We start from the raw sequence: 13058 nt of genomic DNA on the forward strand, positions 1-13058 counted from the left end.
CTTGAAGAGACACAAGGGGTGTTTGCCCTTTTGCTCCATAGAAAACGAAGAGCACTTCGCTGCTCATAAGCTGTGGACGTCTGAAGACGGACCGTCATCTTAAATGACAGATAGCAGCTCCGCTCTTCCGAGCAAAAAGCAGATACGGTTAAAGAAACTCTCACTGCTGGGAATGTACACATTCGTTTTGTATTCCCAGCCATATTTTGGCTTAAAAAATAGGCGCAAAGACTTTTTGATTTGCCCTCATATGTACGTATCTCTATTATGATCGTGCGTAATATATGGTTGCTTCACTTGCCAAATCGATTAACTCCGTAAAACAAAAAGTCGAGAAAAGTGATGAAGAAGATAGTGTTATCCATAAGAGTGAATGGACCCTCGGGTTACATTTTCTGCCATCGCAGGATCAGAAATGTCCTGAACCAATAGTTTAATATAAATTCACATTCTAAAATTGTTTAAGCACTATTAAAGCAAATATAAGGATTTTTTTAAGTGGAGTTAATTGATTCGGCAACTAAGGCATCCATATATTGATGCACTGGACACATCGCGGCACCTCTCGACCAAGGCAATCATGGCACCCGTTTTGGGAATTGTCTCAAAAAGACTGAAACCGATAACGGAATCACATCAGCAATGAGCGTGAAAAAAACTTTTAGATATGGGTTTGAAACACTGATATTTTTGTTTTCAGTCAAATAATTATGGTGCAACTAAAAATTCACTTGCATGGTTTATCCATCAAATATTTGTTTACGCATCTTTTTTCTCCAGTTCTTAACTGATTAGAGTGACTAATTAAATCGCCCTTCTTTTTTCATATCTAGAAATTTTTCTTTACCTTTCCAGCTTTAGAGCAAAAGGTCCCAATTCTACATTTTAAATTACACAAATTTGAAAACTAGTTGCTAAAAGATTGTGTTAATTTTAGAGAATATTCCTAAACTTATAAGAAAAAAAATATTGTATTAAAACCTTTACTTGAACAAATTTATACATAATTGCTTTTTCAACCGTCTAATAGTGCAAGCATTTAAAGCAAATAATACAAATCTGTTGCCGTCGGTAATATACAGATTTAATCTAGTTTTAGACCTCCCATTTAGTAAATTATTTCGTTCTTCATGTTAAATTATTTTCAAACACAATTTGTTATTTATTTTATTTTTAATTTTCATTGTACTCGAGATGCACAATGTTATATTGATATTTTCTAGTTAATTCTGTTATTATTTTTTTGTTGCTCATGAAATAACATTTTCGTTATATATTTGCAAAAAAAAAAAAAAAAAACATACATTCAAGAAAACATTGCATTTCCTGTTCTTACGTTTATATTAGTAAAACGAGTACATGTTTTAGTAGATCTAAAATAAAGGAAAATATAAACGTGTACGAGCAAAAAAAAAAAACAGAAAATAAACATTAAAGGATTTTTTAAGAAGTTTTTATCCCACTTATATAACTAGAAGACTGTAATTTATCTTAGTTTTGATACATGCATTCGACTCTGTCTAGAAAATTATTCGCTTGAATGAGTTGTTCCAAATTTATAAATTTCCAACGAAGCAAAATCTTTTTTTTTCTAAGAAATACCTCGAACAACTATTTTAAGGGGCAATTCTACATATCAAATGGGTTCTTATTGAATATGCATGAAGCTTAAACATTTTCTAAATTCTTATAAATATTCATTTGCTTAACAGAGAATAACGGAAACATTCAAAGAGATTTCAGCTGAAGAAGAGATATTGAATTAAACAGTATGACTCTTTTGATTATACACGACATTAAGTAACGCACTGAAAGGTTATACTTAATGTATAGGTATGAAAAATTGAGTATGTTTTCATAGAAACAATAGCAATTCTACAAAAAGTTTCAGAATTGTTGAACTATTGCGTTTTAATTGACTACGTTTTGCTCAACTTTTTATTTGTGATAATATTTTTTTTTTCTAAATGGGCCATTTAACCGTCACGTGCGGGACAAAAATACGTTAAAATTTCATTAATATTTCGTCATATCTCTTAATATTTTAATGAAGCAGGGGTAATCAATTTTTTAAATCTTTATATTTGATGTAAAGATGCTCCAGACACAATTATGTTTTCATTAAACAATTTTGTTATTTAAAATAAAATTTATTTACATGCGTCACGTGCGGGACATCCAAAGTCAACCTCTGGTAACTTGCTTATGAATAAGCTAATATTTTTGCTCTATTAATACAGCAATGAAGAAACAAATTGTAGGTTTTGAAAGCTATGGTTCCAACGTAAAGGAAACATATCTCATTAGTTTAGAAATAATTATTTAAACCATTGAAAAAATATATTTTTGCCCATTCCATTGAAAATTTTCAGTTTGTCCCAGTGACGGTTCCTATATTTTATAAAAAATAAATACTTTTTAAAGAAAGTTTTTGCTAAAAAAGTCACACATGTGTTTGTGAATTCTTAAGCAACACAATGTTTTTCATCATCCTTTTAAATTATTATTTTTTATGAAATACATGAAGCGTCACGTGAGGGACAAAATTACCGTTTTCCGTGGGAATGCCCCAAATGATGAATCTAAACACTCATTCCATTAGTAAGTCAAGTGACTTTCATATTTCTTTCTTTTTACGATTTAAAATGATATGCTCCAATTTTATTATATTTTTTTTTTCATTTTAAAATATCCATATTTCTACAATACTGCTACTGAAATTTAACAAAAGTAAGAAATTTAGGAAACGAAATTCGTCGATCGCAAGAAGTTTACCTGATTATTTTTAAATCAATACCTTGAATAATTTTATAAGTGCAAGGCATCCATGTCTACACAGAGCTTCAATGAAATTAAATTGATTTCCAAAGTTATCTTGAAAAATACTATTCGAAACTCTTCCCTTTTACATAAATAATAAATACTTAAAAAATTTAATGTCTCATACAAAGAAAATTGTTAGAATAAATGCTAAAAGAAATAAAATATATTCCTCGCTCTTCTATGGCAAAACTAATGTGTTTTATGTCATTACTAGTTCAATCTAAGAAAAGTTAATTTATTTTTGTAATTTTTATGCTTTTAAACAATATTATGATCTTGTTTCCTCTACGGGTTGTTTTTGAAATTGTACAACAGCCGATTTCAATTCCCCTGCCTATACGCTTTTTCTTTACGGAGCAAATACGTGTTTATAATTAGCATATTTTGTATTTTATCTGTTGATATTTTTATTCAGTGAAAACATCTTCCTCATATTCTTTTAATAATAAATCCTCTTTAATAACAAAAGAAAACAGAAAATATATTTACGCTACATTGATTCCAACAAAAAGTTTGGAGTTTATCTATGCCTACAGGAGATAATAAGAGACACGATTCATCAATTTTCAAATAGCGATGCTAGCTGATATAGCATTCACACCCGTTCATAGCAAAGTCTAAGGAACGGAAAAAAAATGCCGTTATAGCCGTAATTTCATTACAAAAAGCGAAATGATACACAGTTAAACGTAAAGGATAATCGAAGCTTTTACGTTATAGCGATTAATTCGCTATATACGGCTTCACTACAAACATGCATGACTGCGTTTATTAATAAGATAAATTTTGTAATTTATATTTAAAGCATTTTGGCGTATTTACTAACATTTAGCTATTACGCGCATTTATAAAGAATTCCTCATCAGGGCAAACGGCAAAGGAATTGAAAGAGAACCATTTATTTATTTGGTTATTTTTAAATAATTTGGGAGCAGAATTTTCAAAAGCAGTCAGCGGTGCAAGATTAAAAATCTAAACATAGTCTGCTGAATTATCCGACATTAGACTAACAGCAAAATGCAAATCGGCTCCAGAAATACTTAAAAATGGGTTGCTGAAGTCTAAAACTTCAAGTGCATGTTACTTGCGTGTTATATCCCAGAACATACGGTACAAATCTTTTTTCTCTGAAAATCTTTTTTTTTTCCCTTAAAAATTTTAGGTTTTTTTTCCCCCTTGCCCCAATTAGGAAATAGTCTGAAGTCTTCCTCAGAAGTTTGCGACGCACTGTTTCTGCGAGTTTAAGAATGTTATCGATACGATCCTCAATTGCTATCAACTTAAATATAAATTTTAAAAATTAATTCACACTCAGTCACGAATGATACCCGTGGTTTAACCAGAAAGTTTAATGTCAGTCACCGCTGACTGAAGCTGCGTGAACGGAAATCTCGGTTTCAGTCACCAGCAGTCAACGTCTAAAGATACTTCAGAACTTTTGTACTTGTTTATTTATTTATTTTATTTATGTTAACAATTTAACTTAATAATATAAGGTGTGTTTTACGCATATTTACTATTATTAAGATAGAATTTCTTTCAGATCTGTGCATTAATGTTCATTGCAAGTATGGAGCCCGCTGTGAAGATGGAAGATGTGTTTGCCCCACAGACTGCCCTGAGAATTATGAACCGGTGTGTAGCAGTGACAGTACTACGTACCAAAATGAATGTGAAATGCGAAGAGCCGCGTGTATGCAAACCCAGGAGATTGGAGTTCTGTTCTATGGCGAATGTGAAGATGTTGGTGGATCTGGTGCAGGTAAAATAAGTTTCAGTTTGTAGGTTTTCTGTGTTTAAAAGTATTTAAAGTCAGTACACATCTCTCGAAAGAAAATAAATTTTGGTTACAAGATTTAAGGTATCTAAACACGTTCAGTGACCTTTTTTGCGAAAACTATGTTCAGAAACGTTTTAATTACATTTTTGATGAAGTTTTAGTAAAAATTGATAGCTAGTGTTTTAAAAAATATTTGCATGAAATTTATTTAAAAAATTGATTATCTTTTGAATTTTGAAGAAAATACTCAAAAACTGCTACAAAATGATATTTTGAACTTATGGAAATAAAATTATCAGCAAAATAACTTGATGACACCCGCCTGAGGCATATATTGACAATTTTGAGGATATGTTCAAAAGAAAAAAATTTAGAGCTCACTAAAGTCTTTTTGCTATAGATTTTCGCCAAATTTTCTGCATTGATATTTTAAGAAAAAAATATATCTATTAAAATATTTCTTATGTAATTAACATTTTAATGTATTACCTACAAATGGTATAAAGGCAAATCCGGAAATTCACGGAAAAGGATGACAATATTTAGAGACATCATAAGTGAAAAACTTTTACAAAAAAACTCCATTTAAAAATTTGTACTTTAAATGGAGTTATGTTAACCTAAAACTTCAAATGCTTTTTCCAGTCAATATGCACATTCAAAGACCAATATATCTGCTTCTCACGAACGTAGAGACAACAATTGACCAGTTTTGTAAAGCTACGGAATTGATTGATCCATAAAATTTATTTACCAAATTTGTGTAGTTTTGCCAAAAATAGCCATTTTAACGTGTTCAGATACCTTAAAACAAAAAACATAAAAATTGAGTTCCCTGCTTCCGAACTGCATAGAAAAAATATAAAATTTCTTGCAGGAATGAAATCTCCAGAAACTGGCTCTGGTAATTTTGCTTGCGAAGAAGAGCCATGTAGGTATGGAGGAATTTGTGATTTCGACTCAGAGGGTCAACCGCAGTGTGTTTGTCCTTTCGAATGTCCGGCCATCCGGGAACCTGTCTGTGGATCCGATGGACAGTTCTATGACAGTGACTGCAAAATGAAAGAACAGGCTTGCAAGACACAGAAGAAAATCGTCATTGTGGGGAAAAATAGATGCCAAAGTAGGTCTTGACCGTCAAAAATAGTGTCCGTAAAATTATTAGACTTTTAAAAATGTGTTTAAGTGTTCGTAGAAATTGATTCCTAGGAAATCGACTCTATTCAATGTAACCATATAAATAACAGCGGGTAAAAAAAATGTCGTATTTACAGGGTGTTCCGTTTTAATCTGCAAGATCTTTATTTTCGCAACGGTTAGTTCTAAATGTATACTTCCAATTGCAAAAATGTTAAAAATCAGATGCAGAGTTAAGATATTAAAAGTTTGGAGCAAAAATAAAAATGAGACAAAAAATCCAAATTTAACTTTTTATACCGACCCTTGGTCCCCTAACTAATATTTAGAGAAATATTCCCTAGTGAAAACTATTGCTGACACAAAAATATTTGAAATTGTGAAACCAAAACTCAAGGAGATATTCCAGTTTAAAGTTTAAAGGGACCATGCAGAAGAGGAGATCGGAACTATAAACGTTTATTTACTATAAACGTCACAATTTGGAGATTTCTAAAGAAAATCCCATAGTCAGCTTTATATAATTTTCAGTTTTTAGTAAAGATTTGAGAACTATTGATTCCGAACTAAATACAACATTCAAAAAATATGAAGTCTTGCTGTAATTTTATTATATGAAATTTTGTAGCACATTTTGTCGAACGTTAGTATAATGTCTAGAAATAAAACTGAGCGTCACTGCATACAAATAATAGAACACTTCAATGTAAAATGGCTAATTTCTTTAAGGAGCAAAATAATTTATTGCTATTAAGATTTTTTTCTCGAATGAATTTCATAGGTTTACTTATCTTTTATGTTTGTGTAAGTTAGTGTTACTAAATTATATGCAACGGAGCAACAAATAATTTAAAACAATAACCATCATTTGAAATAAATAACAAATTTCGAAACAAAAGACTACCCAAATGAAAATTAGGAAACGCATTTGCTATCAAACCGTGAAAATAATGGAGTCTTTTAAATAGATTAAAAACGCCTTTGAAGTAAATAAATTGAACAATTGTTTTGGGTCACATGTTTCGAGGAATTTCGTTCACTTGCGCATATTTTATTTTTGGAAACTACTGATAGATTAAAAGAAATTAGGAAATCAAACATGATTATACTAAATGTTTAGCTATATTGGGATTATATAGCATATGTTTGATTAAAAACAAGTATTCTATTTTGAAACGCCATTTGAAATAACGTTTTTTGCAAAGCTTAAAAATATAATTTTCACCGAAGTATGCTGAACGTAACGAAAAATTACAGTGAAAGCAGTTTATTTTTAAAAAGTAAAATTAATCTTTACTAATAATAAACTGAAAGTCTGGATCTCTGTTTGGACGTCTAGGTGTCTGTGACGCGCATAGCGCCTAGACCGTTCTGCCGATTTTCATGAAATTTGGCGCAAAATTAGTTCGTAGCATGGGGTGTGCACTGTGCACCTAAAAACGATTTTTTGAAAATTTGATTTGTTATTTTTCTATTCTAACTTTAAGTACATTTTACTGAGCAAACTATCATAACGTGGACGAACAAATTACCATAACGTGGATTAGAAAACCACCATATACGACCTTGAGAGAGCAAATGAATATAACGAATTGACGATAAATTCATGATCCATTATTTGTAAATATACAGACGAACCAAATGACCTTTCAGTTTTCTACTACGGGAAAGCCGTGCGGGTACCGCTGGTTTAAAATATAGCACATGACTTTTTTGAGTAATCACGAATTGCTTACTGTTTTCATTTGACTGTTGAATGGCGTCAGTATCCCCCCCCCCCCGCCTTCCTCTGCAGCTACACCGTCGACCGGCCCCTCCCGATAGTGCTCCTCTAGTGAGAACAGTCTCCAGGTTGCGTCGATATCCTATACACGCGCGTACATACACACACACACACACGCGTACATACACACACACGCTTATATAAACACACGCATGCCTACACACAAGCGAGTACATATACACACACGCCTACATACATTCACGCCAACATACACACACGCCTACCCACACGCCTACACACACGCCTACCCACACGCCTACACACACGCCTAAACACACGCCTACATACATTCACGCCTACACACAGACACGCCTACACACACGCCTACACACACGCCTACACACACGCCTACACACACGCCTACACACACGCCTACACACACGCCTACACACAGACACGCCTACACACACACACGCCTACATACACACACACGCCTACATACACACACACGCCTACATACACAAACACGCCAACATACATACACGCCTACATACACACACGCGCCTACCTTCATACACACAGACGCACGCGTATAGGCACACACACGCTCACCTACATACACACACACGCTCACCTACAAACACACGCACGCGTATACACACACGCTTACCTACATACACGCGCGCAAGGCCTAAACACACGCACGTGTACATAGCTACATACACGAACACACACACAGCACACAAACGCCCGCCTACATACGCACACATCGCTCATAATTGCGAAAAACATAACTTGAATTCAAGATGTCGAAAATCCAATTTTTTTTAAAAAAAACTTTTCGGTTATTTTTGTAGCCATTAACATTCAAGCAAGGCTTAATTTCTATGAAAAAATCTCAGAAGAGAGGTCTGTTCTCTGCATTAATGTAGAGCAGGGGTAGTGCAGGATTCTGGAAATTTTTCTTATGTAAATAGTCTGAAAAAAAAATCGTCCAAATGGATAAATTGCACAGAAACTGAGCTTACCCATGAGCTCTTATGCAAACTAAGTCCTCCATTCAAAGAAAACCCCCTATTTATGCGAATGTATTTTAACTTCAAACGTAATCTGTTACATTTTTTGGTTATTTTCTATTTTGAAACTTCCTACTCTAATGCCCAATAAAAATAGTTTAACACCAAATATAAAACTTTTCAGAGGTGAAAACTGTTCCATGACGCATTAACATTCAAGCAGAAACAATTACAACAATTATTTTTTACAATGAATTAAGTGTAACATTTTCTGACTGATAAAAATATCTTCTATAATTTAGAATTACAGTACTTTTAAGACCAATATTTCAAAAGAAAAAATTCCAGCTACTTCATTGGCGGAAATTTCAACAAAAGAACTCGACCTTTGGGAAATTTATCGTTTCGTGTAAAAATTTTATTAAGAAGATTTCGCGAAAAATGCAATGTATCCATTTGAAAATGTATACTGAATATTGAAACCCGAGGGAATTTCTTAAAAAGCGGTCGAACAAAAGTGCTTTGGAAAGAAACACGTGATGCTTATGTCGAATCAGAAGCAACCTTCTCATCACCAATAAAAAGCATCGTAAAATTTACCTTTTATAGATCAACTCCAGGACACGGTGATTGCTTTAGGGAAAGCCTTTTGCTGCTTTATCATCCGCAGGCTCTATTTCATTATTTCGCAATACTTGACACCTGAGTCCGAAAAAGGGAAATATTTTACTTTCTTTGCTTGGCTGCAAAAATGCAGTGGATTTGATATAAATATGTATGCTGAAGACCGTTGGCCAGGGCAATATTCCTCTGCACCTGAGCCCCGGCATATGATTTTGTTGTATATATGAGTACGAACAGTATGCTGCGTGAAGTTCCTTTTTATAGACGTTTGGGGTACTGCTAACAGAAACGATTTTTAAATTTAAAAAAAAAAAAAAATACAATTTCAATATAGATGGCTTGCAAAATTAATTTCTGGCAGTTTTGAAACATTTTTTTTTCTTTGTTTTTGCAACCCATTTCCTTAGCTGAGCCTCCTTTGTGGTATTGTTTAGATCTTTTGTTATTTCGTCTTGGTCAGTCAAGTATGAACTAAGTTGGACCACAGTTTTTGTTGCGTTTTTTTGTTACTGAAATTGTTATAATACTTATAACACTGTACCGTAAAACGTGGTGGCTTTGCCAACAGGTGTGACTTTGCAAGATTTTAGTTCAAAGTTTCTCCTTTTAAAATTAGTACATCAAGATGCCGCTTCGAGGTTCTAAGATAGTGAAATATCATCTTTGCTTTGTGCAGAATTCATGATGAAGAATCAGAATGATTCTTCATAAGTTATTAGTCTAACAAGTTGTTTTGTAGTCGGTAAAGCTATACAAGGAAATTTTAGTGTGTTCCGAATTACATATGCGATGTCCACGTGTTGAGTCTTTCAGTACTGCATGGTATTTTTTCCTGTTGCTCTTATAATAAGAAAGAAGCAACGTTTTCATTTTTTTTTTTTTTTTTCAAAACCATACATACTAGGTATAATCCCTGTGGGCAGCTTCACCCCGGCTTTTACAAGAAATTTGAGGTCACTTTTCCCACTCGATCCGTACAAAAAAAAATAGATCCTTACTTTAAAATATATGAATGAATATAGTATTAGTTCAACCTGTATTATTATTTGTTTCAAACAATCGTAGCGAAATGCCACGCACATATAAAGGGAAACTAAGGCATCGATAATATGTCTCATATACAAATGCTGCGCTCGACCATTCAATTTGTGACGCTGTTTAGCTGCGGTTGTTGAATATTTTCCTCTTGTAAATGTTCATTTTTTTTTAGAAATTGCTCCATGTTTTTTTTTTTTTTTTTTTCTATTGACATCCATTTTATAATGTGTTTCTACTCAGATAAATTTTTCTGCACGAGATATTTAATTTAACATTACATGGTAATATAAATATTCGACTATTCTTATAAAGTAAATACTTTATTGAATGCAGAACTAACATTGTGAGTGATTTAACACCCGAATGTTTAACTTGCATCATTAAAACATCAAACACACCAACATAATGTCAAACACAGAAATAATTGCTTTTAAAATTAAAAAAACAAAAGTTTCAAAATTGTATGAAAACGGTCTTGATACTTTAAATGTATAATATTGATTTAACTAGTTATACTAATTAACTTAAATCTAGTAAATTATTTGCGAGGAAATATTCTTAAATAACTAAGTATCACTGCTGCAAATACTTTTAGAAATAACTATTAAATTAAAACTTGCTTAAAGTATTGAATAAATAATTACTGCTAATTACTTTATTAAATTTAAACTAATGTACATATAAGTTTATTACTCTGAACATGTTTTTAAACTTCTCTTATGCAAATGTATGCGTTTAGTTTTCTTGATTTTTCAAATCAACTTTTTCCGTCCGATCGATACAGCTCCTGGAAGTACTTATATGAATAATTCATAAGATTTGTAAATGCAATTCTTTGCTAGCATCGTTGTAGGAATAAATCAACAACTTCATTTTATAATCTAATAAAAGCCCCCCCCCCCCCAGAAATAAAACATTATTTTATTCTTTATAATTTTGTCATCAGTTGATATATCCTTCATAAGGGGTTAATCTAAAACTGTTTTCTTGCATTCTTTCTTAAAATTGATATCTTAAGTATTAATTAATGTAATTTAAGAATTGAGTGTTTCAAAATCTGGTGATTCAAACATAAAAAACTACAAACACCATAATAGTGCACAATTGAACGGGAAAACTGCACACGTATTCGAGTCACGGACAAAAACCATTTAAAAGTCATGCAACAAGTTATGAACTGTTTTATTTTAAAACTAGCGGTACCCGCACGGCTTTGCCCGTAGTAGAAAAATTAAAGGTCATTTGGTTCGCCTGTACATTTACAAATAATGGATGATGAATTACTCGCCAATTGGGTAAGTTCATTTGATCGCCCATTTTACGGTTCCACATTATGATAATTTCGAAATTTAATCTTCCACGTTGTGGTTATTTGCTAGGTGAAATGTTCGTAAAATTAGAATATAAAAAGAACAAAATCGAATTTTCGAAAAATCGCTTCGAGGTGCACATCCCCATGCTACAAACTAACTTTGTACAAAATTTCATAAAAATCAGCCGAACGATTTAGACGCTGTGCACTTCACAGATATCCAGATATCCAGACAGAGAGACTTACAGCTTTATTATCTTTACTAGTGGCATCCGCATGGCTTTGCCCATTGTAGAAAATTAAGAGGTCTTTTGTTTCGCGTGTATATTTACAAATAATGTATGATGAATTTCTCGCCAATTGGCTTGCGCATGTTACGGTTTCACGTTACGATAACTTGGTAATTTACTCGTCCATCTTATGATAATTTTCTTGGGAAAATGTTCTTAAAATTGGAATCGAAAATGAACAAAATCGAAACCGAAAAATCGCTTCGAGGTGCACACCCGCATGCTACAAATCAATTTTGTGCCAAATTTCATGAAAATCGGCCGAACGGTCTTGGTGCTTTACGCGTCACAGAGATCCGAACAGAAATCCAGACAGAGATTCACACAGCTAGACTTTCGGCCTTACTATTATTAGTAAAGATTGCTATTTATTTTAACTACAAATTATTTGGCTTGTTAGCAACCCTATACTTTATAAAATAACGCTTCATTCTTTCTTTCATTTTCTACGCGCAATAAGTCTTTAGTTTGTGGTGGTTAAGATAGTTTTCCCAGGATTGGAGCCGTTAAAAAATGTGTAGGGTTTTTATGATAGACGTGTGAATTTCTGGCAGATCAAATTCTTAAAAATTTAAAGTTGCTTACTTTTTATTTTCATTTATATTATTTAGTTCCAAAATAATGATTTACATAAAAATCTGAAAATGTTTTTTTTTCCTGCCGTTACACTTATTTAATTAGATACAGTAATTAATATAAAAGGCATTGAGAGGTTGTTGTCAACAACACTCTTTAAGTAGCACGATATACATGTAGTCATCGACTGCACAATATGAATTACGAAATGCCTTGAAGATGATAACTTCATGCGTGAAAGTATCATTGATTTGCCGCAAAAAACGTGTAAACATGCCTTTTGCAACATTAGAATACCTGATGATAGTCAAAAAGGAAGGTTCCAAACTTGACGCCTCACAAGAAATTATTTACGTAACCTGTGATATGAAACCAAACTTTCTTTGTAAGGAAAGGAAAATCATTTTTTTCAATGCAATGTTTATCGAGAAGTGACCTTACAAAATGATAAAGCAATTGTCAATGGATAAGGGAATTTTAAAATGCTGAATAACACAAATACGATTATGATTAAAGTGGAAAACCAACGTAAATAAAACACAAATTCTGAAGAAAATACAGCATAAAGCTATTTCAAGGCTACAATGGAGCCTCTTCATCAGTGCAAAAAGCTCACCAACACAACCAAACGTCGCGAGAGAACTTTTGGTTGTGTTGGTGAGCTTCTTGCACAGATGAAAAGGCTTCACTGTAGTCTTGAAATAGCTATATGCTGTATTTTCTACAGAATTTGTGCTTT

General features: G+C 32.7%; 1 protein-coding gene across 1 annotated transcript in view; it reads left to right on the top strand.

The window, feature by feature from the left end:
• The window catches only part of LOC129225012 (agrin-like), a 147471-nt gene that overhangs the window by 77924 nt on the left and 56489 nt on the right, over positions 1-13058 (top strand). Inside the window, exons 8-9 of the mRNA XM_054859559.1 lie at positions 4367-4585; positions 5496-5726. Of these exons, the coding sequence (XP_054715534.1) occupies positions 4367-4585; positions 5496-5726 (450 nt within the window). The remainder of the gene's footprint in view (positions 1-4366; positions 4586-5495; positions 5727-13058) is intronic.

The sequence above is a fragment of the Uloborus diversus genome, chromosome 6 (assembly GCF_026930045.1).
Source record: "Uloborus diversus isolate 005 chromosome 6, Udiv.v.3.1, whole genome shotgun sequence".
Taxonomy (NCBI): domain Eukaryota; kingdom Metazoa; phylum Arthropoda; class Arachnida; order Araneae; family Uloboridae; genus Uloborus; species Uloborus diversus.